General features: G+C 43.4%; 1 protein-coding gene across 1 annotated transcript; it reads right to left on the bottom strand.

Moving 5' to 3' along the window:
* Positions 1–118: 118 nt before the first annotated feature.
* On the bottom strand, positions 119–26237 carry LOC306750437 (adenylate cyclase 9; the record flags this gene model as incomplete). Its single annotated transcript, XM_079233858.1, has 10 exons — positions 119–1460; positions 1694–1717; positions 1912–2054; positions 2191–2350; positions 3272–3480; positions 4296–4398; positions 4710–4966; positions 5365–5514; positions 7369–7541; positions 24422–26237. 10 exons carry the CDS (start codon positions 26235–26237, stop codon positions 119–121), a joined length of 4377 nt encoding a protein of 1458 aa, XP_079089984.1.
* Between the last annotated feature and the right edge of the window lie 992 nt (positions 26238–27229).

The raw sequence follows: 27229 nt of genomic DNA, 5'->3' as shown, positions 1-27229 counted from the left end.
CTCTCACATTCTAACCTTGGGTCGGACCAAATGTACAGCGATTCTACGAATGCCAACCGGCAGGAACAAGAGCTTAAAGGGTCGGGATTTATGATTAAAGCGCCATTGTAGGAAATTCTTAAAGTCTGGTTAACTCTCCAACATTACTGTCATAATCACCATCGCATTTGTCCTTCTTGATGTCTTTCTGGGACATTGTTGTGGAATTTTGGGGTGCATTTGGCTGGACCGGGGAGGAGATGAGTTGTTTGTTATTTGCAGAAGGAGGAGGTGGTTCTAGGTGAGACGTGGAACGCCTGGCATGAGAGGTCTCTGTAGAGGGACGTCGTTCACGGCTGTCCTCCTGTTTCTCATGGTTAAGCCCTGTGGTAGTAGAGGAACCGGCGCTGGCACTGGGTACTATCGTATTGGTACTGCTTGCAGTTGTGCTTGTTGTTGGCACCATGCTGGCAATTTCATCAGTGGGCGAGCGCCCTATGCTACCATCCACCTGGGCCCGGATCTCTGGTGAGACGGAGAGTTGGTACTGAGGCACAGGGCCACTGTCACTGCTCTTCGGGTAGAGGAAGGTCTTCATCTGACCTTTGCCTTTGACGTTAACCGTGCCACGGTAATCAAACTCATAATCCATGGCGCTGAGCACACAATAGCTCTCCTCGCTGACCTGGACGCGACACTCCACACCTGTAGTATCCATCCGGCTGGCGATGTTGACCGTGTCGCCCCAGATGTCGTAGAGAAGCTTAGTGGTGCCAATCACCCCGGCGGTTAGAGGCCCGTGATTGAATCCGATGCGAAGCTTGAAGCCGAAGCCCAGCATGTTCTTGTTGAAGTCGTCCACCACACGCATCATTTCAAGGGCGAATTCAAAAAGAGCGCGGAGGTGGGCATGAGGATGTGGGGCATCTGCACACTGCTGCGCATTGAGTCCTGCTGCTGCCATGTATGTGGCACCGATGGTCTTGATCTTTTCCATATTTGAGAAGGCAGGCTTCCGTAACAGCTCATCGAAGTCTCCAATTAGCTCGTTGAGGACACGATAACACTCCTTGCCTCCCTCGTAGCTTTCCTCATAAAACTCACTGAAGTTAACAATGCTGGCAAATATCACACCCACATTGTCGTGGTTCTTGGAGTAGCTCTGTGTGACCTTCAGCTGCTCAGCCACATGGATAGGGATGATATTTCGAAGCAGCCAGTCAGCCTGGTCCCTCATGTTCTGGATTTTGATGCGATGTTGATCCGCCTCCACGTTGCCATGGTAATGCAAGCGGTGACTGACCTCAAATTCACGGTTAAGGAACCAGATGAGGAGGAGGACCAGGAAAAAGGCCACGCAGGCCTCCGGGCCCAGCAGGTCCCGCGGGTCTGGGTCCGCTGGGCTGTCAGACATGCCGATAGAGCTGTTGCTGCTGCTGCTGTTGCTGCTGCTGCTGCTGCTATTGCTCTGGCCATCTGACCTGGTGGAGAGAGAGAGAGAGAAATACAGGAAAATAGTCAAACTGAAGTATAAAATAAATGCTTCTTAAAATGCAGCTTCTATAGCTGTAAGTAATAACCACAACTGCAAAAGCTTTTGGCAAAGGTTGCTTGCACCAAAGGTTCAACACTGCATCATGCAGACAAGAGTGATTACCAGCAATCATTTGCTAAAAAGAAGTGTACTAACTCTTACATTAATCACTGCACTTACCAGAAAAACAGACTCTTAGCAACACTGGAAGAGATAAAAGACAAATAGCACTAATTAATGCATCAAGTGCATGCAGAAGTTCAGCACCATCCAACATAAACTTGTGCTCTTTTCTTGAAATGTCCATGAGTAAGTTGTCAGTGTCATCCCATTATTCAATTATACCACATTTGACAAATATGTTATTTATTTCCATTATCTCTTTATGTGTGTCATACCTGCAGGAGGAGCTGAAGAGCAAGACAAGCAGTGTTAGGCCCACCAAAGTCGCCAGAACTGAGCGCATCCAGTAGCTGAGTTGGCAGAAGTTACAGTACTGAATGATAGCTATGATGACAGCACAGCAGATGAACATGGTGAACTGGAAAACATGGGGCACAAAGGCATTAGTCAAAAGAGCCCAGAAGATTATCACCTACATTCCACTGAGTTTTAGCAATATGAACATATTCTACCAACAACTAAAGGAAAAGAAAAAAAGAAAACTTCAAACCCACCTGGATGGAGAGATGCATGTCACAGGCGACATGAGAGAAGACCGCCACAGTTGGCAGGGACACGAGGACGGCTCCTATAAAGTGACGCGCTAACCAGCCTGAAATCACGCTCATCAGTACCCGAGTGCATTTGAGCACACTGTCCAGGTAGAAGGCCATACTGGAGAGCAGAAGCAATGTCATGTGAGGTATAAATAGATTATTATTAAGTTATTGTGATATTTAAAGTGGGTACATCAAAATAATACAACTATTATATTTATGTTAAAAAGGTGTCAAGGCCTTTTTGCTTTCCAACTGTCATACTCACAGTAGAGAAGCACACCACCCACTCTATTTCCCCTTTATAAAGCACATGGCCATCAACAATATGGCCACATGAGTATCAGGGAAACTAATAATCCAAATAGTTTATTTTTCATTTCTATTTCAAGCCAAACCTCTGTTCCAATCCACACACCTATTTTAAAAAACAAACATCTTCCAGCAATACATATGCAATAAAAAATAAAGATTACCACATCCTACAGTACTTCTATATTATTTGTGATAATATATTTGAAATAAAGCATTTCAAACAAAGTAGTAGTACTATTAGTTAGTATTAACAGTAACTAATGAAGTGAAATAGTACCTCCGTTCACATAAAAGCTACTTTTCAATTTGAGTTGTTTGATAACTTCAAGCAAGTAAAGATAATCCAGTTAACCTGCATGGAAACAACACCTTTTCAGTTTCTCAATCCTTTGTATCAGGAGTCTAAAACCAGACAGTTTTTAATCCCCCATTCTTATAGATTAAGTAATGGACATGTTGGTGTTTTTGGAAAATCTCAGTGCCGTTTGTCATAGCTGAAGTATTGAATGTGGAGTAAAGAGACAATTTGTACGCTGGAATTTTATCTTTACTGAAATTATAAGTCTAAAATAAACTAACAACTTAAAAACAGGAAAGAATATCTGCGGGGCCATATGCAACAATACATTCTAAACACGTGGGGGTCTTCTGATATTGTCTCGCCGGCTGGTTCTAGCCCGTGGGCCCGAAGGTTAAGACCCATACTTTATTTTCAGTTTCTCACCGTACAGCAAACAGCAAAGCCAGAGCCTCCAACAAGGCGGCTGCAGTTGTCAGAATGAGTGCTGGTGTGGGCAAAGTCTGTTGGGAAACAAGCGGCCGAAGGAAACAGGCCAGCGAGAGAGCCAGAAACACTGAACAGCACAGCAGCATGTCGAGGAAGGAACTGAATGTTGGACTGGCGAAAGTCTGCACTGGTGCTTGGATTTCCACCTGCGAGGGATAAACAGGCAAAAGCATAAAAACATTTTAAAAATCCCAAATATTATAAGAATATTAAAAACATACAGATAAGTAGTTTTTTTTAAGAATAAGGGAAGGTTATGTTCCAAAATGAAAGCAACGCATCCATAGTAGTCAGTGAAATCTTCACAAATGCATGATCAAACATATCTCACCATTCAGTAAAAATTGGAAATAATTAATTATCCAACAGTCAATGATAATTTAATGACTTAAGTAAGTTTCTACTGAAATCTATCCCTATTCCCAAGTCAGTGACTCAGACTCTGAATTACACAATGTCGCAACAGTTGCAGGCCTATGAAGATGCACTTCTGAGGTTACGCCAGCAGAGGGCATCACACACTAACACAAAACTACTTTTAAAGTCCTGCAGTGATTTCTCTTTGCCGCAGTAGTGACCAGTCTGGTCATAACGCAGTGCTAACAGGCTTCCCATACAAGACACAGACTCTCAGAGAAACACAAACATGCACAAATACAGGTAGACGCTCACAGGTTGAGACAGCAGAGTTGTTATGACTGGAATTACAACAAAAAAACACTGGTTTTATCTGGCAGTTGTAAAACTCACATTAAGAGTTAAGACAACGACTTTACGCTCATTCATGGATAATGTCGTAAATAAACAGACTCACAAATATGCATGTACACCCATTACGCACAGGCATGCATGCACCATTATGTCATGCACAAAAACAGCTCTCACAACCACGCACACACACGCACACGCACACACACACACACACACACACACACACACACACACACACACACACACACACCTCCTCCTGGTAGCTTATCCGGTACGCAGACTCCAGGCTCCTCTCCAGGAAGGTGAGGCTCAGCTTGTTTATGGGAGGTCTGTAGAAATAGTCCTTCATGAGGCTGTCACAGGCACAAAGGAAAGTCAGTCGACATTATGTTCATTATGGATTTTATACATTACTATCAACTAATTTAAAATGTCCTGGAAAATGTACATTAACAATGTAGATTAACTTCCTGATCAACTGTACATTGAATTTAAATGTTGCAAACTTGCTTCAAGATTTGTTTATTGTATTTATTTTTAGGTCATTCCAAAGCCGGGCTCTACAGCCTTATCGGGGCTGCCCCAATAATATCAAACATGTTTAATTTAATTCCAACATGAGTTCAAATGTGGATGATAACATCAGTCAGCAGCGGGACCCAACCTGTCCTCTTTAATAACATCCACAAAGTGAGCGTCGCTCCTCTCCCTGAAGTTCTTGGAGCGCAGGGGGATGAGTGCTGAATGGTCCATGCCCATGGCTCCTCCACTCCAAGTCTTCTTCTCCTTCTCCTGCAGCATCTCACAGAGTGACGTCTGGCTGTTGTTCAAGGCTTCCAGCTGAGGACTGAGCAGGCCGTTTAGGACCTTGGGGCTGCGCCCTGCAGAAACCGCTGGGGAACACTTCAGATTTGAAATGTCCTAAGGTGAAAAGACAAGGGAGAGAAGACCTGACTTTCCACAACAACAAAAAAGCATGGGTAATGGTTTTTTGCTTTGGGTCAGCAATGCCAAGAAGCAGTCTAAATATGAAATATAAAACTAGAGAGTGTGCTACAGTCACTCCAAAGTAAATGCCTGTGCGTGACACACTTTATCTGGGACTCATGGCGTTCTATTTCTTTCAATTATTTTTAAGTCCTCTTTTTGCTGCTGGGCCAGAGGAAATGTAATCAGAGTTGGTTCACGATGCCACAATATTTACATACAGTACATATTAATAGTGCCAAACTCTTATTCAAACTGAAAAGTCAAACAGCATATTAGATAAACAGTTTGGAGTATTATATGTTTGGTGAAGGTAACAACACCAGACTAACCTTGATGCTGTTGGTCTTGTGGTCGTCATGGCAGCCATTGTGTACAGCTGCTTCCTCCAGAACCTGATCCACCGCTGGCATCAGTACCACGCTGCAGGATACACAAGGAGACTGTAGGGAGGTAGAGGTTGAGGCGTGCGGCATATGGGGGCAAGAACGAAGAAAGATAATTAATACATTGAGAGATACAGATCATAGAAAGCATGTAAGCAGAGAAAAACATGAAAGGATGGCAGAGATCCAGTCCAAGAGTCTTGAGGGACGACAAAATGATAAGAGAGAGATGGCAAAAAAACATGCATCAGCGGTGATCACAAAAGTATTGTGGCAGCAAAAACACAAAACGTGTCTTCTAAACGCAAAAGGATGTTTACTATCATCTTACAAAATCTGTATTTGCTTAAAAGCATTTATTCCTGTGATGACAATGATAACAAGAGCGGGAGCAGTCACTGAAAAGCAGATAAAGAGATGGAGTTAACACGAAGCATTTTTCACTAATCGTCTTCAAACAGAATGGAAAGTGTGTGTGTGTATGAGAAAGATGTTTGTGTGACAGTTATACTATGTTATGAATGACCATGACACTGACATGTGCAAGGCACTGTGAAATATTGAGACGCCAAAACACACAGTGTTTTAGTGCCGCTGTCAAGACCACTTTTTCAAGGTCTCAGTCTTGGAATAGTGTACTTTTTTTTACTCTCACTTGATTCGCTCCTGGACAAGGAAGAATATTTCAAGACCGGTCAAGGCCACAACTGTGTAGATAATATCACAAACTTGCCTGTGTATTATTTAATTTATTTCTTAACATTACTGTGATTCTTGAAGATGAAAATCTGTAAATGGAGGAGTCATCAGATGAAGGCAGAAAGCATTAAGAAGAAGGACATCCAATCTCCTCATAATGCTCCTCATTACCAAACCGAGGACCCCAACTGCCCCCCCACACCTTCACCTTTACTGTTTTGTTCTTAGATTCTTATAATACGGATTTAATGAGGACTGAGGTGCTCAACCAATGGAGGCATGTGTGAATGCATGCATATTGCACCAAAAGTGAAATGAGAAAATAATAAACAAAGACGTTCTAACCATGCAGGGTGCCCAAGGTGAAGGCCATGTAATTACTAGCAATAGTACACACAATGTGTTTAGCTATCCAACTGAAAAACCCAGACCAGATGTTGCAAAGTCTTTTACGATGAAAGAAAAAAGAAAGTCAAGCTTGCAGTTACTTATGGACAGACTACAGGCAGGCAGGTAGCCCATCCAGTCATTACATTCGGGCCGAATCAAATGATTGAATAAGCTTACTTCAGTCCAGCGCCAACCACAGTTACCCAATTAATTTTTTTTTTTGTCGAGGCATTTGATTCATTGCTGTCAGGATGTAGTGAGAATTTTAACAAAAAAAGCACTCAAGAAAATTTATGAAGATTACCAACCCTGCCTTTTTCCTTTTTCGATGCTGCGAAGGAGTCACAGTCATTTATTTATAGTCCTTCAGTCTTAATAGTTCCTAATTTATGTTGTCTATATGTTATATGTTGTTTTTTTAACTTTTAAACAGTTTTTTGCACTTTATTATTATTATTATTATTATTATTATATACTATTGCACAATTCTCTATGTTGGACAGAAGAGAAACATACTTTTGATCATCTGCATGTTTGCACATTGCACAAAATTGACAATAAAACTGACTTTGACTTTTGACTTTGACTTTTTATGGTCTTAACTATTCAGATGCATCTTTTTTCATTTCATCCACTCAAGACAAAAAGGAAGCTACTTGCATGCAAAACATATTAAAGCTGATATATACCCACATCAACAAAAGTACACAGAGAGCAAACCGTAGAATACCAAAGAGGCTGTAGCAGAACATGCAGCTCAGTTTTCTGCCTCAGGCAACATTGATGTGGAAAGAAAACTGATTCCACTTCCTCAGCAACATGGCTGATGATTCATATCATTGTACGGTAGTGTGCATTTACCTTCACACTGTCTGGAGGCAGGGTGCAGGCTGAAGGGGCTCCGTCAGGTGTCTGCGCCGTGGACGTGGGGCTCTGATGATCTGCATGTTCAGGCCCCGCCAAACCCGACTGAGAGCAGCTGCAGAGAGAGTGAGGTTCCACTTTCCTGCCAGAAATCAGGTAGGTCTTCAGGCCTGAAGGGACAGAAACCAAGAGAGGGGAAGATGTCACTGCCAGATCCGCTGTTACTCTCAGATGAAACTAGAACAGGCCCGAGTTTGTTTTAGAATTCAGCAGAGGCTCGGTACCCGGCACAATGAATTCCCCCAGTGAATTATGTTAGCAGGTTCTCGCATTAATGTAGAATAAAGAGAGGGAGAAGCAGAGAATATCAATATATTCTAGGTCACATGAGTCATTCTTGTTACCATAAACGTATCGATCAAAATGATGTGCGATGCATCTGTGCAGGGTTTTGTTTGTTTTTTCTTTCTGTAGAATCAGACCGAAGAGCCAGAAAGAAAGAGGGAGGGCTAATCAAAGCCAACACGTCTTTCAAGCTCCATAGATCCATTTCATCCGATCCATTTATTTTGCACCCTCCTCATCACACTGAATTCTCTGCTCCAACTCCATAGCCAGAGGAAGAATTTCTGTATAGAAGTGCCAAAATCCCTTTTCTCTGTAATGAGATAATTCATCTTTTGAGATCACCATGAGAGACAGTAAGAGTTTCAGACAACAGGCGGGGCCAAATATTTGACCAACTGCGTCCTCCCACTTCTATCAACGTGCGTGTGTGTGTGTGTGTGTGTGTGTGTGTGTGTGTGTGTGTACCAAAAATCCAGCCTCCAGCCTACAAAACTGACCACTTTTCCCAAGACAGGTGAGATGAATTTCAAATGATCCAACTGCTTCTATACACAACATGATTCACTTGCTTTACAACATTGGATGCACGGAAATACACAAGCCTGCATATTTCACACCGTTGGTAATGAACTGAGACTTGGTAGACATCAAGTGTCTGTGACTGAACCCTTTGCATATTTTCCCGATCTGTCTGCAACAATGCAATGGCAAGCCACATGCACAATAAGAAGTATCTGTGCGTGTATGTTAGCAACATAAGTACCTGGAACCGTGTGCTTAGCCACATAATTCATCTGTCAGTGAAGCTGCAGCTTCTGGCTTTGAGCATTGTCTGCCCTAAGTACTTCAGACAGGCCTGCCACTGCCTCGCCTCGGCTGAGCCACCCTGGGGCTGCACTCTGACTCACTCGCAGAGACCACACATGTGACACGAGGGTACATGGGGTGCATGCTCTCACATGCACATCTACAAATACTGAGATGAGCAGCTCAAGAAGCAAAAACATTGTAAAAACATGCACACAAAGAGACAGAATGTAAACACAAGTTCAACTATGAGACGCAACAAAAGAAAGATGCCCCTGCAATCACCTACACGCCCAGTCAAACACATGTACAGCACACAGAGCGAGCGGAGGTGGAGATGGACGGCTTTGCTGGAGCTGGGTCGATAGCCAGGTGGATGAGGATCCAGGGATGGGAAGCGAAGGCGGTAAACAGCAGTAACAAAGAACTAATTCTCTGCACCAGTGATGCAGAATGACACAGCCGCAAGAAGAGGCTGCAGGAAACTGTGGAGTTTCTGACTGCCTCGAAGGATGAAAATGTGTGACTATGTGTCAAAGGGAGATCCACAGACACACACAACGCACACAGACAGACTGCGTAGACTGATTTCATTAGTTGACTAATCAAATCCTTCTCTGCCTCCCTTCAGAACATACGGTGACTTCTGCTTCTGCTCATGGGTCAACAGGGTTGCTTTCCCCCTCCCTCTTGGTTTCTCTTTTTGTCTCGTCTTTCCCTTAACAGATATCTTGAAATTATGTATGTAGGGCAGCAAAGAAAATGTCAAACAATGTGTCATTTCCCCCATGACCGTGGGCAGAGATTTAGGTGTGACTGTTCACTGAGATTTCTAAAAGCCAGATTATCTTTTTTTGAGTCAAAGAGACGGTCATGTCCGTTTCAGGCTGAAACACAAAACTTCCAAAGTATATGAGTCACACTGTATTATTCATTAATATACTTAGCGTTGCGATTAATGCAAATCCTGTATCTGCTGTAAAAGCAATAGTGCCTGCAGAGTAATAATAAAACTGTAGAAGACAGGCAGAGAGCCAAATCCGGCTAAACAGAAAGCACTGGACCTTTCAGCCTCTATCCCCCAGTACTGTAACAGCTTATTAAAGATAATGAAGTGTTTCAAGCAAGATAATACACACAGCAACATATTACTAGAGCAGAATTTTTGATAGTGGATCAAACAATAATGACCCAATATATAAAAGACAATTACAAACAAAATACCAGACATAAATACAGAACTGGTAAAGAGGTGGGACGAAATGGGATAAATTGGTCAAAACTGGAGAATAAAACTCTCGAAACGGAAGGAAACAACAGCAAGCTGTTGTTAAAGGAGGTGAGGGGAGATCAGCGGCAGTCTATCCTCTCCATCACCTCATGCTGGGCTTTGACTTACATCAAAAAATGGATGGATGTTAGCTGGATCACATCTTGTGGACAGCTTGTTTGAGGGAGAGCCCTGGCAGCCAGAGAAGAGCGAGATGAATCGACTGCAGGGGTTTGCAAAGGTGCACAGCATGTTATCTGTGTTTGTTTGTATGATGGGTTATGTGAGTTCAAGTGTCTGCAGATGTTTGGTAGATGAAAATTACAGCAAATTGTGGCTCTGATAAACTGGCCTGACCAGCAGCAGGCTCCAATGTCCACTCCCACAGGGTCTAACATCATCAGAACAGAACAGCTGTGCCCTAAAGGCCTCGTGGCGGGGGAAAAGGTCAGGAAACTTGGAGGAACTTACAGGAAATGCTTGTGTTTCCGATTACGCATCGGTTAGTCTGTGCACATCTTCTTGATGATCTGTGATACAAGTACATGGACGTGTGTTTGCCGCTTTCCATGTCTATTGACCCTGGGCTAATTGAAGAGCATCATTAGTGGAAGCCACTAGGCAATATGGGACTTGAAGTGTCCTGTGCAGTGCTACCAGCTGTAAGGTAACAGTAGATAACCTTTCCCCATGAGAGCCCAGTCAAATTATCTCCTTCTCCAGGACCTTTTGTTCAGGACAGAGGAGAGTGACATGCAAAAAGCACTTTGCAACCAAATAACACCATCACCTCTCCTCCTCCCTCTCACCTCCTCATAGCACGTCCACACTCTTCAGACACTGCAGCTGTCCCTGAACCTCTCTTTGCATGATGCTAAGAGGATCAGAAATTGGGTGTGCCAAACAAACATAGATAAAAAAAGGGGAGACAACACATAAGTTGTGACTGCAGCGTTACCAATATCTCCTTTGATCCGGCCAGAGAAAGACGGACAACTAGCTGGAATACAAAAGACCAAGTACAAAAAGCCTGGTTGCTTGACACACGTTCAGTGTTATATATGTCAAGGAAGATTGTATGTCATTTTGTGACAGATAGTCTATCCATCCATTCGTCTGTCTAGCTATCCATCATGTGACTATCTATCTATCTATCTATCTATCTATCTATCTATCTATCTATCTATCTCCCTCTCTATATATCCATTCAGCTATCCATCTGTCTGTCTATCTATCCGTCAATCTATCTTTACATCGGCACATACAAAAAAGAGGGAATAAAGAATGGAAGGGTAAATTGTCAAAGAAAACAAGAAGATTAATAATTTTACCCTTAAAATACACAACTGAAGAAGAGAAGAATAGTTCAATTGTGTGTTAAAAATAAAAAGCCCATGAATGCTACAGGTACAGTAGCTATAAATACAACAGGTTTTGGTCATTTATCTCAAAGCAACACCTTTGCTTTCATATTCCACCTGCAACCCAAGTGGTGCTGAACAGCCAATGCTGCTGTCCCAGGAAGGTTTAATAAAAACAGCAGAACACAGAGGGTAATAGCGAGGGAAGGAGAGTTGTCAGATATGCTTGGATTAGAGCACACGCACACACACGCACACGCACACACACACACACACACACACACACACACACACACACACACGCACACACAAACATATCATGTGCCTCATCTTCTGATTAGGGCTGCAACTAACGATTATTTTAATAATCGATTAATCGGTTGATTATTTTTTCGATTAATCAATGAATCGGATAAAAAAATGTTTTTATCAAAAAAGCGTTCATTTCCAACCCTTTATTCAAAAACAGAAGTGACAGTGCAAAACATCTTCAGAAAGTGCACAAACAGGTTGCTCCTTGAACATCCCTGAGCTGTTAATTAAAACAACAAAATGGACCAACACTAAAAACATACACATCTATGCTTTACATCTGCCAAATGTGAGCCCTTTTTACTGTAATTGATCCCTCCAGAGGCTGCATTTACATACCCCGCGTTATCAATATGTATGAAATACTGGGACAGAGGGAAGCTGTACTGCTCCATATAGAGCGTCCTCTTCCTTAAACTTCATCACGTTGTTGGCTAAGCCCAACTACGTGATTTGCTTCATTCTACTTTGAGTAAAAAAAAAAAAAACCTGCAGCCAGATCCGCCGGTGTGCCGGTTTAACGTTAACGAGTGACATCGTGAACTGAACCAGACCGGAGGGTGACGGCATGTTTCATCACGTTACGTTTTTTTACAAGCAAGACTGAACTGTAACGGAGCATAACGTAACTTTAACGACAATACACAACACAAACACGTTAGCTAACGCGATAGCAAGCTGACTAGCTTCCATTAAAAACAAGTTTGAGGAACATGAAGACGCTGATTGGCCAAGACTCGACTTGTCAAAGATCTTCTATTTTTGAGAACATCACAACCTCAGCTTTTCTCGTGTCTCACTCAAATCTCAGAAACGCTGGCCGGCCAGTTGCTCCGCTCCGCTTTTTTTTTTCTTCTCCGCGACTTATTGCCCGGCGTAATAATCGCGCGACACAACGAATCGATAATGAAATTCGTTGCCAACACTTTTGATAATCGATTTTTATCGATTCGTTGTTGCAGCCCTACTTCTGATAATGGCAGGCTTGCCTTCCAGGGCCAGGAATCGGCGCAGGAGGGCAGAGGAGCAGGTGGCGCAGAGAAACTAGCATTAGGCTGGGCAGCTCTCCGTGCCAGTTGGCACTGCCAGCAGGCAGCCTCCACACTCCCCCTCCACTGCGCCCACGTCCTGGGTTACTGTACATCCTGTCCCAATCGGAGGGTGGGGAGAGGGCAGCAGAAACAGAAGGGAACCTGTTCAGTATGACAGGCTGTTTAGGCGGACTTCATTACTCTAGAATGGTTTGCAGAGAAGAGAAGGCAGAGATAAGATCAAGAAGTGGAGGCTGGAGTGAGTCTGTGAGTTGTTTGCTAGTGGCAGTGGACTGAAAAAACACGTGTGCTGTCTATAAGTGAACCCATTCAGTCAGAAAGCATAAAAGACATGTACATTTTTCATAAGGAATCACCAAGGGACTCACGCCGTCATCTCTGACCTTCCTTTTTACAGCTGAACACTTCTGCTGAGCCGCGATGTCTGAAGCATTAAAGGGCACAGAAAATGAGCAGAATTATTCACAATTTTAGGGCAGTGTCTCCTCTGTCAGAGCCAAGAAGAGAAGTCTGATGAATAATATAAAAGAGAATGTTTGACACTTTGCTCAATTTACTGCGTACATAAACAAGCACGCTGAGCTACATGCTGATTGTTTTAAAGACAGATTGTATGTGCGTACAAGAACACTAGGCTTGTAACCAACAACACACTTTAGCAATGCCCGCCATATGTATCATTGAAGTAAGCCTCTGATGGATATTTGGTCAAAGATTTAAGCATCAATTTGATGAGGTACCTTTTTGGGGCATTTCATTCACTGAATGAGCCTAAAAAGTTCTCATCTGGGTTTTATTTTTTTCAATAAATTAATTCACAATAAAAGAAATCCAGAAAAGTACTAAATCATAATCTTTATTGATGAAGCAGAATATAATTATTAGCATAATTCTAGGATTTATCCATATCAATCTCCCCAAAGCAGATAAATGAGTTTCTAATTTCTACCTTTTTAGATGACTTTTTTTCCCCTTGATGGCCTTTTTTTTTTACTAAAAAAAAAGTGAAATTGTTTTTTTTTTCCATTATTGAATCTTACTTTTGAGTAAATTAGTACAAACAAAAAATATATATTATGACAAAATATCTGTTGCAAAAAAATTGTGTTAGCCTTGCTTTACCTTGTGTAGTAAGTGTATTGACATGTACAAATGTAGGAGCACTTCCACGCAATGATGGATTTGCAGCATAGATTAATTCCAGTAGCTGAAGTTATATATATATATGTGCAATCCTCAAGGCTTTAAATTGGGCAAATTGTTGCCATTTTCCATATCGGTCATTTTAAAGTGTTCCTGCTTCTTCTTTAGTGATTGTACTTGTTTGCTGCCTCACGTTATTTAATCCACTGGTGCACAAGAAGAGTCGTTCCCCAACCTCAGGGCCAAGACCCTCAACAAGTGGTTGCAAGATAATTAATTAAAGAAAAACACAGAAAAAATATTGAAGACTCCTTTATTTCTTGTAATTTATATCCTTTTACCTCATTGGGATTTTTTTTTCATATGTTTTTTTAGATGTAATTATAATGATAATGATGCGCCGTAAGTATGTTTTCTCTGTTTTACGGGGTCACGAACCAAAAGGTTTGGGAACTACTGCAACAGAGCACTGGTATTTGATAAAAAAAAAAAAGGTGGTATAGACTGGTTCCAGCTGACGTAGTGCCTTCTGTGCACACGTCAAACTCACTCATGAGGCGCAGCTAAACAAATACAGTTTTTCACAAACACCCGAGATAACCCACAGTGAGCTCTTGGAATGAATTATATAAGCCATAAAAAGAGACCAAGTCCTGGACACCACCTTGGCTTTCTCAGCACATTAGCCTTCGAGGTTCGGGACAAAAACACGTCTCTTAACTGTGAACTACGTCACAGCGCCTGTCTACTTAGGCACAAACAAACAACAAGCCACACTGAGGCCTCTCTTACCACTGCAATCAGTAAAATCTGTGAATATACTTCCCCTCTTTCTGTCCCTCAATGCTGTAAACAAGGGTGGCACTAAAACCAAAGTTCCATATTTGGCTGGTGTTTTTCTTTCCTGGCTGCAATCCGGCCCCATCGTGGCTCACTCAAAACGACAATAGAAACCCTTGACATCTCTCCAAAGTCTTTAACTCTCGCTTGGCTGCGTCCGTCACGTAGACACTCTGCACTCGATTTGGATTCTGTGTCTTCGGTCCTTCCATCCTTGACAGTCCGAGGCTGCCAGGCTCTACTGGCAGAATAATAGATGGGCAGTTGACACCCCTCCAAAATCTTTAAACCCCCGCCTCCACCTTTTCCCTCAGCCTGTATTTTCTAGGTTTTGTCAATGTCACTGTAACTTACTGTCTGTCTTTCTCTCACTCTCTCTCTCTCTCTCTCTCTCTCTCTCTCTCTCTCTCTTTGACCCGCACTGAACTATTCGCCGTGTTCATTTGTGTCAGAGCCGATATCTGTTTAACTCCTCGCTGCATAGGCTGACATCATCCTAAAAGCTCAAACTCACTTTCCATCATCTTTTTTACACCATCGCCCTCTACTCTGTCTAACCCTCTACCTATGCATGCTCCACTAATGCCCTCATCCACTTTTCATCTCTCTGATAATGGTGACCATATTGTTCTTTATGCTATTCAGCACATCTCTTCAGTTCACTTGTTTCCTGCTTCAGTTGTTTCAAAGATCTTCAGTTGAAATTGTCTTTATAGTGGTGATCTGCCTTGCAGTGTCTTGCTTTGAAATATAAATTTAATTCACCTTTGTTCAATCTTTAATTTGTTTAGATAAAATGTATAAGAGAAAGATTGAATAAGTGTGAACCTGTTTGCAGTTTAAGTACTTTGCCAGGATAAGAAAACGTCTACTTGTTATGAGCTGTACAGACATTTTCTTTACTTTTGTGATAATGCATATTTCAGATAATACAGTGAGTTTTTTCAAATAATTTATTTAGCGTCAAGGACATTATAAATTCAGATTAAAAGCTTTCCTAATAACTACCATTAATATACTACTTAAGATGGGTCAGTCCTTTTTGAGCTGCTGTCTTCATCGCAAATAAGAGTACATTACCACAAAAGGGACATACATTTCTGGACAGGAGTTGAATCAAAACAAAAAGACTATCTGTAGCCTTGCTTTGATGTGTAATTCAATGTAATCACATGCTGTATTATCTGGGCCTGAGATGCTATTGACCAGCAGTTATGAGCATCACAGTGACAGCATTTGTGGGTAAAGGAACAAAGCAAACAGGCAACACAGACAAACACTCCCCTCCTTCTCATGCTCCACCTCTCATTGCCTTCTGCTCTAATACCACAGACTCTGCTTACTCAGCATTTTGACTAATGGGGGTTGATGATAAAATGTGCTGCATCTTCAGCTGAGCACTGCGCTACTCCCTAAGGACTTCATCTGAAGCAGACCAATGATAGGAGGAATAAATAGCGTTGCTCACTACAACCCAACCCCACTACAGAAACCTCTGACTCATATTCTGCCATAACTTGTGTGTATGCTGATGACTGCTTGCACTGTTGACCTAAACATCAGAATTGACAGGTTCATTAAATCTCACGGCCAAGGAGGGCCAGAAACAATTTGATATGCAGCTTGTTAAGATGAGCTTTAGTGTAATGTTTGTTGATGAAGGTGTCATTTACAAAACAGTGACTCAACTTGGACTCAATAGTTGCAGAATGAGACAGCAGCAAAATGGACGGTGTGAAACAAGAGAACAAAAAGCAGCGGGAGAGGGAGGCAGAAAGGAAAAGTGACACGAAGAGACACAGATAGAATGTGATTAAAGGAAGGGGATGACCTCTGTCAGGTATATTTTACTGAGCACACACACACACATACGCAGTAAGTCAGAGATTGACCTTTCGGCGTGACAGCATGGAGGATTCTTGGGGCTGTAAAGTATGTGGTTAGAGGAGCAGCTGATAGCTGGAGTGGACACAGTAGGGAGGTCCGCAAATGAAGCCAACCAAGGGAGTTGAGTCCGAAGAGAGCTCAGCAACCAGCCACACCTGCTATACACTAGACCCCGCGAATATTACCGTGTGGACGTAATATCGATATTAATGTATGTCAGCCGATAAGAAACATGAAATTCCAGTAGAGAAATGCCAGGCTAGCACTGTCACCTCACAGCAAGAGGGGCCCAGGTTTGATCCCTGATGCCGGGCGGTCCTTCTGTGTGAAGTTTACATGTTCTCCCTGTGTCATTGTGGAAATGCCAGATAATGCACGATATTTTCACACAAATGTATGGTATTCTTATTGAAAATGTTATTTTTAATCCCTACACTATAATTACCAGCCTGAAAATGGTGCAAGCAACATTCTATTTTCAACAATAATCGTTTTGCTTGGTCAGTTTTATTATTTGGTAAAAAAAACTAAACTAATAGATGCCAATCACCAGTAACCAAAACCCTAAAAAACAAACTTATTTTTATCTGACAGACAAAAGCAAGCAACACTTCATATGTCCATCCTTTCATTTTCATCCACTTATCCAGGGGATGGTTCAAAGGAGCAATGTATCCCAAACATCCATTTTCCTGTTCTTCCTGTGGGACCCCCAAAGCATTTCAAGGCCAGACCAGATACAGAATCTTCCCAGCATGCTCTGGGTGTACCCCGGGGCCTCTTACCATTCCGGACAACGTCGGAGGTCAACAACGGAAAGGCTCTCATTAGGCTTCCAGATCAGAAGCCCAAACCACCTCAACTTGCCCCTTTCGACTCTACTCTGAGCTCCCAAAGGATGTCTGAGCGCTTCACCGCATCTCTAAAGGCTGAGCCCAGCCCATTCTGTCAGTCGCTACCCAAAGCTCATGGCCATAGGTGAGGGTCGGAACGTAGATGGACTGCTAAATCAAGAGCGTTGCCTTCCGGCCTCCTCACTACAACAATGAGGTACGATGCCTGCATTGCTGCTGACGCTGCAACGAACCGCCTAAACAAACCGCTTGTCCATCTCATATTCCGCTTTACCCTCGTTTGTGAACAAGACCCCTTTGGGTGCATTGTAGGTGTGGTAGGCAAAAGCAGGGTCCTCGGCACACAGACTCCTGGCATCAAGATGAATATCATAGAACAGAAAAGCATAGAACAGAAAAGATTATAGGAGAGTAAATAAGAGAAGAGAGAAGGTGCGGGGGTCAGAAGTGAGGCAAAGAAAATGACTTAAAATAAAAGTCTCTTGATTAACTGTATAAATAAAACAGAGAAACACAGGAAGAAGGTGTGGGAGACAAGTATTTTAAAATAGATGTTTTCTCATTCTTAAAGCTGGCCTGAGACACTCGAAAATGTATTTTGCAGTCTATAATACAATATTTAGGTATGCAGCTATAAGATATACTGAAGGAATTCATTGGGGAAAACACACTTTTATTGAACCACACACACACACACACACACACACACACACACACACACACACACACACACACACACACACTGAGTGCAGTAGCAGGCGTCAGGATGGACTGGCTCCACAGTCATCATCTCTCATTCATAATTCACACAACCATTTATCACAGACACTCTCCCGCTGTGCACATTAACAAGTCACTACAGCTCACCAACACGGACAAGGCACAGCTGCATGTGTGGGTGTTTGCATTTAGTGTATCGCAAAGTGCAGAAAGTGAGTCTGTGTGTGTGTGTGTGTGTGTGTGTGTGTGTGTGTGTGTGTGTGTGTGTGTGTGTGTGTGTGTGTGTGTGTGTGTGTGAAAAAGAGGGTGGGAGAGGGTTCCTGTCTGTTCATCTTGAAGGCCGTAGTCTGACATTGTTGCATATTTAAAGATAAATACAACCTAACGTGGTGTCAATCATGTTTACACACAGACTCCGAAACCTTCGGCTGTCATTTAAATTATCGAAATAGTAAAAATGTTCTACGTTTTTTCACATGTGTAAAAAGCCAAAAGAGGGTTGTTTGACCACTCAAAGTCACCGTCTATGCAAACGTTGTCATCTAAAATGGCATCTGAAACAGACCTTAAGACTCAGCTCCATCTGTCAATGTCAGTAAAAGCTATTATGTGTCTGTTAGCAGGGGTGTTTGCATTTTCTGTACCCTTGATTACAAAAAGAGAAAAGCTTAGGGTGTATCAATGACTCATGATAGCACTTTATCACTTGAGCATCTGCACGACCGCAAGGAAGGCAAGCTTAGCCCCATGCGCAGCTCAACTTACACTGCACAAGTACAGATCTAATTATAATAAACACAGTGAGATACAGCAGCATCAGGAGAGAGACACACACAGAGATGCCTTGTCATACATTCATTTCCCTTTTTCAAGGTTTACATTCCTTTGTGTGCAGTTTGTATCTGTGTAGGTGTCGTTGCAGCGGGGAAGAGTCGCTGCACGTGTTCTGCTTATTCTGGCTGGGCTCACACAAAAATAGGCCTTCGCTTGGCTTTTTCCTCAATACGAAAGCCAGAGCTGCAGCTGAATAGTCAATGTGGCCCCCCTTTCCCAGTTAGAGCACCAGTCCTTCCATCTAAAAAAGAGCCTCCAGTTACCAGCTGGCCCACGCCCCTTTCAATAGCTTGTTGCTATGGAAATTATCCTTGGTGGGCCCAGGGTGCAGAGCTGGGGTAGGCCTAAGTCTGAATGTGAGCCAGGTTGAGCCACACAACCTGGGTCACATGATGAACCTTATAGGATAACTCTATCCTTCTTTCTGTCTCACTCTGTATATCCATTTCAAACATGGGAAAAAAAGGTCCAAGTTGAAAAATACAAAGGGGTTTCTTAGAAAAGTGAAAAAGTGTTTGCTATGGTCAGCACACCGTGTAGCATGTTGTGTTCCTCATACCACGTGTGTTATTGTTTGTACAGACTCAGCTGTGTCAGCATGTGTGCCTACTTATCAGACAGACAGTATAGGCGCTGATATCAGGCGTTCTCATCCACTTCGCCCTGGGTCATCTCTGTCAGAGTAGATAGAGGCGGGACACTTCACCATTGAGTCAGTACGACAGCTGTGCCCTATCAGGGACTGAGTCTGCTGACACTTGTCTGGATTAAGTGGAGTACAACAGGATACGTAGGTGTTCCAAATAAAATCTCCAACAGTGTCAGTTTTCATTATAAAGCTCACTGGACCGCACTTTGAAAAAAATATGCTCTCTGGTTTTCTGCTCTTGATCCAGAAAGTCATTACACCACCTGAGTACCAATCTATGACTGCTTGCTGGGTCAATATTGCTGCACAGCCCTCCTGAATGAGTACAGGTAGTCTAATCCTGCTTAGTAACAGTGTGACAAAGCAGATAACCTAAATCACTGCAGCTATAAAATCCAGCTAATCATCGCATCATAGACCTTGGATAACCTTGCCTCAATGGCCTCATGTTTGCAGAGCAAGACAAGGGATGTTGAAGCTCTGCAGACTTTCTAATTATGATAAGGCCAAAGATCATAAATGATGAGATTGCGTTGCTGCAGGCTACAATGCCATGCTGTGCTGTGCTGTGCTGAACCATAATACGCAGCACAGGGCGATATTGTACAATGCAGTGTAATGCATTATGTCGTTATGCTCTTAGCTGTAATCTATCCTTGCAGAGCCAAGGTGTTCCAGGCAGGGCTCGGTCGCGGTATAGCGGTTTGATCCCTGGTAGCCTCTGAAGAGCCACGTTCCCTCCCAGCCTTTAGAGGAACCGGCAGCTACAGAACGCAGTATGCTGTGTAATAGTTATCCTGGGTTCAATTTATCACTGTTTTTTAAAAACCAGCCACCATACTCTGGCTCTATGTCTACCCCTCCTTGTAGTAAGCCACTCCTCTTCACTATTTACCCCACTATCTTTCTACAGTAGGGTTGAATGCTGAGTGTGCATACTGATTTAGACTCAAGAGTCTAGACACAATTTATGCCAGGTATTTGATTTGTTGGCAGGGGGAGACGACAGCTGTGTATATATGAGTATGAAAAAGCCAAATGGTTTAACTTTTTGTCAAGTACAATAGTGTGTTGACTGACAGCTCTCACACACACACACACACACACACACACACACACACACACACACACACACACACACACACACACACACAGCACTCTAGGTGTAAAATACGGAGCATACATGTGTTCTGATTGTGGTTCACACCAGAGCTCAAAGCTGAGGTCCAGTTACACGGAGACTTTGTGTAATGGTGGTTAGGCAACGCTGCTGCAGTTCTGCTTGCCACAACCCATTGGACCACAACCGAGTCTCAGAGGGCAGTTCATCTACTTTCCCTGTCTAATTTTCTATTACTTTCCTCCATCCCTGCGTCTTTAAGTGTTACCTCAAAACCAGCCTCATTTAACATTTTTCAAGGTCAGAAGGAAGCAGCCATTATAAGTAATTCTCCAGTGAACATTTTGCTGTAAGACAGTACATCCCGATGGAATATCATTCACACGGTAGAGGATGTGTGAGTTTCCCAAAAATACAAATGGCTTGGCCGATAACCTGCTGCAGAGCAGGAAGTAACAGGAGCAGAGTGATGGGACACAGGACATTCATCACAAGGACCACTTGCAGTTACATTCTGCAAGGTGCTCAAATAAATCCTCATGTAGCTAATCACTTATTGTTCTGAAGATTTAAAGGTGGACAAGGAATCGGGACAAATTAATATCCAGCACAACTCTTGGTCTTTGCGGATTCTCTTTGATATCCACACGACATGAAAGCCTCTCTTGTTGCCTTATCATAAATAAACACAGCCATGACAGCGCCTCATTATAGGCAATCAATATAATTTGCTGCAATTTAAGCGGCTGGCTGGCAGGTGACTGGTGTGTTTGTGGGTCGGTATCACACCAGGCCAGCGTGGGAAGATATGATGATGAATTACTCACATTAATCACAGTAGCTAGGTATGATTACACAGACTTGCTCTAATAGAAATCTCCCGCAGTGCAAATGAAGTTGAGAGAGCAGGTCAGGAAGGGATATACTGTAGTACGTAGCCGTCTGGCGCAGCTTTGCTCAGCAGTTAACTTAGAAAAGGTCATGCTCACAATTTCAAAAGGAATCTGAGTACATGCCTTACCTTAAGGCGGCGGGTTACTGAGAACCCAGTACATAATTAGTACAGTGGGAAGGGGTTGTGCTGTCAGAAGCTCAAATTAACCAAAATGTTCTTTTGATCAGCAAAGTGAAGCTAGTGTACATTTGGTTATTTCTAATATGTTTTCACTCATCAGGGTCTGAATAATTCCTCACAGCAGGTGAGAGGAAGGATGATGCATACAGAACAGGAAAACTCTTAAAAGCATTAAGAGTGTTTAAAACCTGCTATTTTGTTGATCCACTTGGGGCCAATGGAAACATGTTGTGAACACAGCAATGACATATTGTCATTTTTTGATTTAGCAAAATTGTCAGCATACAGTTGCTTATTTACACATCCAGCTGTTGCAACGATATGAGAGCAATGAGACTGAACCACAAAAGCAAAGTCGTGGCTGTACAGATAAGCAATGAGCTGAAAGTCACTCTGTAAAGCTGAGGAGAGCTGCAGATTCAGGTAATAATTTTCTGAAGATTCATCACTACACAAAAGCTTCCCCCTTCACATTACATTGTCATTTGAGACATTTTTATTATAAAAAATATCAATTCTAGCCGATTTATTGTCTCTTGGTATTGTACTCAAAGATAGTAGAAGCAGCTGAGATCTGTTGAGATGTGTTCTTCTCGATAAGATAATAGGACCACACTCACAGTCTCCTCTGAAGGGATAATCTTATGCAGGTGCCAACACTCGACATTAAGCACGTAAGGAAGAACATAGACAGGAAACAGAGCTCCCATTTCCAGTAAGGAAAATGCAAAACAACGTCTGGCCTCACATGCAGCCCATTATAGAGACGATCATCTCAGTGTATCCTTCAAACGGGCTGCAACAGGGCTGCAACTATTCACCTTGCTGTGTTATGTTTGTTCATAAAATTTTCCAACACCCTAGGTGCAACAACAACAAAAACAACTTTGCTTTGTGTTGCAAAATGTCAGACACGCACGCGCACACACACACACGGCGACCCCTCCACCATCCCCCAGTGGGATGTGAACCGATGCACATCGTCTCCATTTCTTACTGAACCCACAGGCCTCGGGTCAGTGCTGAGGAGCCAACAGGATGCAGCTGCAACATTCAACTGACCACACATGGTTGCACCCCATATGAACCTCTGCTACAATGAGCCACAAATAGCTTATAATTACAGGGGGAAGCAAAAAATAAGTACGTCTACACTTTTAAACATGTGTACCTACAGGATGAGACAAAAACAATGTACGCTAAAGACTGAAGTCATAGTGGAACTGTAAAATCCCTCATAAGCCAAAACACTATTTGTGAGAAAGTGAAACATCTCACTGACTCAAAAAGGACATAAAAACTACATAAAAGGCAGCTGCAAAGCAACCAGGGCCTTGGTTAGAGCAATTTACTTCAGTCAGGCAACAGGGACCAGCTCGAGCCAGGATCCATGCCTGGCTGCAATACCAAGTGATTAACACCGACCGAGCCAGACCACGGAGGGAATTTTACAGCACTGGATCACAACTCTCTCCTGACAGCTAGCGCTCCCACTGGCACAGCAGATCTAGAGGGAGATGATCAATCTTAAGGGAGCTCAATACATGATGGAGGTAAGAAAGACGTCAAGGAGAAAGAGGAGGTGAGGTGTGGTGATAACACTGTGGTATACACATTTATCCTCAAAGTATAAAAAAGAATGACAAGAGCAAGAGCGGTAGTCGCTCATTAATTGAACAAATGAGGGGAGAATGCAGGCCCATAAATCACTCTGCGGCTGGTAAACAAGAGGCGCCTTCGCTCCGTCTTGTTGTGCCTTGACAGGTTACAGCATTTACTTCCAGCCCAAAATAATAGAAATCTGTGCAGAGTCCCGCAGGTACAACATGTTTTGGGACTTTATGCGCACAAATTATTAATGTGCACACACAAATTGCAAAATTGCATGAATTGCCAGTTCATATTAGTCCATGCCTGCTCTGTACAAAATCAGACATGCAGCCCCAAGGAAGCACATTTCCGCATCCATTGAAACAAAAATAAACCTGAAATACTAATTAAAAACACCATCGGCACTACCCTAGTCAGGCACTGCCACATCACTTACACTGGCTGTTAATGGATCAGCCAGCCTCGGATGATGAAAAGAGCCATTAATCCAACATGTAGTTACACTGGGGTGATTTGCATTAATGCATCAAATAATAGCTGCAGTCAAAATGTTTAGAGCAAAGCAAAAGAGAGGATAAGAGAGGGTTGAATATAAAGCTGCATCTCTATTAGAGAAGGTGATAGTTGCATTAAGTTGTAAGGCCATCCCTGCGGTTCAGAGTGAGGTTAAGAGAACAGGACACATTGAGGACGTCTGGAAGGCAATGTAATTGAACAAAGAGTAGGAACAGACCGGTGGAGGGGAGGATGGTAAAGAAGATGGCGTGATACAGTCACTTAATACCAACACCACAGAGGGCACGTAGCAGACTCCAACCTTTGCTAGCACACCTATAAAGGTTACATGATGTTAAAACCTCAACTGGTCTGATCCACCTGGGGGATGAACTGCAAATATGCTGGCATAGGCTGGCACATTTATTCTAGACCTGGCAGAGAGGCATGCCAGGACATTAGCTTCAGCACCTTAGAATGCCTTGAAAAGTGTGGGGGAACAAAAATAAAGCTCAATGTTTCAGTCAATTTGTAGGAACCTGACTTTGGAGTTCTAATATTCTTGTTAGGAATTCAACAAACGAAATCTGAAAAAAAGCTGCAAAATGTACTCAACTCACTACATCTCTACTTGGCAGAGACAATTAAGCCATACATTCACTGAACACCTACCTTTGAGCTGGTCCGCCACCACACTCTGTCCTATTCTCTCAATGACTTGTCCATCTTCATGCTGGTAGCGATCATCCAGGAAGTTGGCGGTGGCCTGTGATAGGTGGACCTTCCCGGCCACTCCTAGCTGCTCCATTAGGTTGGCCAGGTTGACATCATTCGACCAAACATCAAACTTGAAGCGTTTCATGCCCAGAATGCCACACAGTACAGTGCCAGTGTGGACCCCCACCCTCATGTTGACCATCTCCCTCTTCTCCTGGCAGAACTGTTCAATAGCCTGAATCATGCCCAGGCCCATCTCCACGCAGCAATAGGCATGGTCTGGTCTTGGTTCGGGACAACCAGCCACACAGTAGTAACAGTCTCCTAGAGTACTGATCTTTTCACAGCCAGTGAGCTCACAAAGTCGATCAAAACGTCCAAATAAGTCATTTAGAAGCCCAACGAGGGCATGGGCAGATTTGTTGGCAGACATTTTTGTGAAACCCACAATGTCTGCAAAGAGGATGCTGACGGGCTCCATCCGTTTCATGTTAAAGGGTCGGAAGATAATCTGGCCACGAGGGATGGAGGTTTTCTTGCGTTTATTGTTTTTGGGGCTGGAGATGGCAGCTGCAGCACCGCTGGTGGAGTATCGTTTCACAGAGTTATCACCTATCTCCTCGTCACCCTGCTTCATCAGTTCATCAGCCACAATTCTGGGCATGACGGAGTGGATCATTCGCTCCTTCAAGGCTTTCTCCACCTCCAGATCTTTGCCATGCATGATAGCTTGTCCCACCTTAAGGAAAGTGCTGCGTGACCGCACCTCAGACATGATGAATAGGTGGATGCCGATGACGTGGGCACAGAGGTGAAGCAGAGCTTTTGCTGGGCCAAGCCAACATAACGTATCCCAGTCCGATTGAGAGTCGACGCTCCAGGTTTCCCCTGCCTGGGTGAGATGCAACCAGCCCAGACTCTCAAAAAAGACAGAGTAGAGGAACCCAAGGAAAACAGAAGCATAGAGGCGAACATGGAGAACGCTGTATAGCAACAGGAGAACCTCGATACAGAGAGAGAAGGTGCCAACAGGAGACAGACAGGGCGACCAGGGGTTACCGCCCAGGAGCTTGTCATAGGACAGGTTGTATGTGGGTCCCATGCCACTGAACTCTTCCACATCGAGTGCCGGTGTGGGAGTCTCCGGGTCCCTGAAACTTGATGTCTGAATCTGGGGGGCCAGGGTCAAGGCGAAGGTTACAACGATGAGCAGCAGAGACGCTTGGTTGTACCAGTGAGAGTAGAGCTTAGTAAAAGTTACGAGGAAGAGAAGGAGGCAGAAAAGGAGGAAGGACGCGGTGGGAAGTAGAAAGGCAGTCCTGTCACAGCGGGAAGGGTTGGCAGCAAAGTATAATCCCCAGAGGAGGGCAGCGGCACTCAGGTAAAAGAGCACAAAGCGGAATCGACGCTGGGTCTGAGGGAAACAGCGTTCCCTACAGGCCTCCTCCAGAATCGAAGAGTCAAACTTTGGGTCCCAAAAATGACCGGCGGATCTCTCAAAAAGCTGAGGCATCTTCTTCTGTGGGCGATTGTTCTTGAACGTGGGCCTCTTGGCTGCGGACTCTCCGGAGCTGCAGCTGGAGGAAATGCTGTACTTGCAGCGCTTGGATCCCACCATGAAGCCTCCCCCGATTGAACCCAGCGGCCCGCCTCCATGCTTGTTGTGTTTGACACTAGTGCCAATCCTCACTGAGACGCCTCCATCTCCGCTTGAGTCACAGCTCACTTCTGTGTTGCGAGGCAGCAGTTGTTGATGTTGGGGAGATGCCATGTTGCTTTTTAACCTATAAAAAAAAAAAAAAGACGATGCAGAAAGGAAAGTTATTGAAACGATAAAGTTAATAAAGAAGTAAGGCAACGTCTAGGGAGGCTGTATACAACTAGGGCAATGAAAAGAAAAATCACTGTATGAAAGAATCAAAAGAAAAAAAAGGAGAGCACAAACAAAAACCTTTTGAGAAAATTCCGCTCAGTTAGCAGTGTAGTGGCTGTAGAAACGCCAGCAGACCTTTCAAAGATATTGCATAGTTCATTATTGCCACTCTTGACGTCAATCCCTGCATTCCTGTCTGTTTTGGCGCACTTGAGACGGCAAGGTCCACTGGCTGCTTTCTCGGTTCCTGTCCACATCCACTCAGCTGCCTACTCACTGCATCACTCATTGGAAAAGTATTCAGGAAAACTTTGGAGAATTACAAAAGAATGTGCGTAACCGGAAAAGTAAAAAAAAAAAAAATACCAAAGAAGTTAATAAATGCGTTAAGGGTTCTTGAGATGTCGTAGCTAAGTGCTGGATATGAAATCCGGCTCAGATATCTTGCTGCAGTCAGTATACTTTCAGGACTGCTGCGTGTCAATTCTCATGTTTCCGTTGCTCTCAGTATCTTTCTGACTTCACCACGTTTTGTTTACAACTCTACAAAACTTCATCCAAAACGCATCCTCCACTGTGTCTGCTTTGTCTCCAACATGCTGCTTCTCATCTTGATATAAAAAGGCCAGCTTTGACATTTAAGACACACATCAACTCCAGATAATCGGAAACCAAGCGAAAAAACTGCCATCAGCGCTTTTATTTATACCCACATGCTCCTCGCTGCAGGGCCTAATCGCGACTGTTTCCGTGGACGGAGCCCCGTCCTTTCCTGACTTTCCCAGTCGGGAGTCTCCAAGCCCTCAAAGGATCGTGTGCACACAGGTCCGCAGAAGAGAAATGCATGAGACGTGGTGCACGATGAACTGTTGTATTGTTGAGCGTAGCTG

The sequence above is a fragment of the Taurulus bubalis genome (assembly GCF_910589615.1).
Source record: "Taurulus bubalis genome assembly, chromosome: 17".
NCBI classification, from domain to species: domain Eukaryota; kingdom Metazoa; phylum Chordata; class Actinopteri; order Perciformes; family Cottidae; genus Taurulus; species Taurulus bubalis.
Note: the sequence above shows the minus strand (reverse complement) of the source record. Positions and strands in the feature narration are given on the sequence as shown.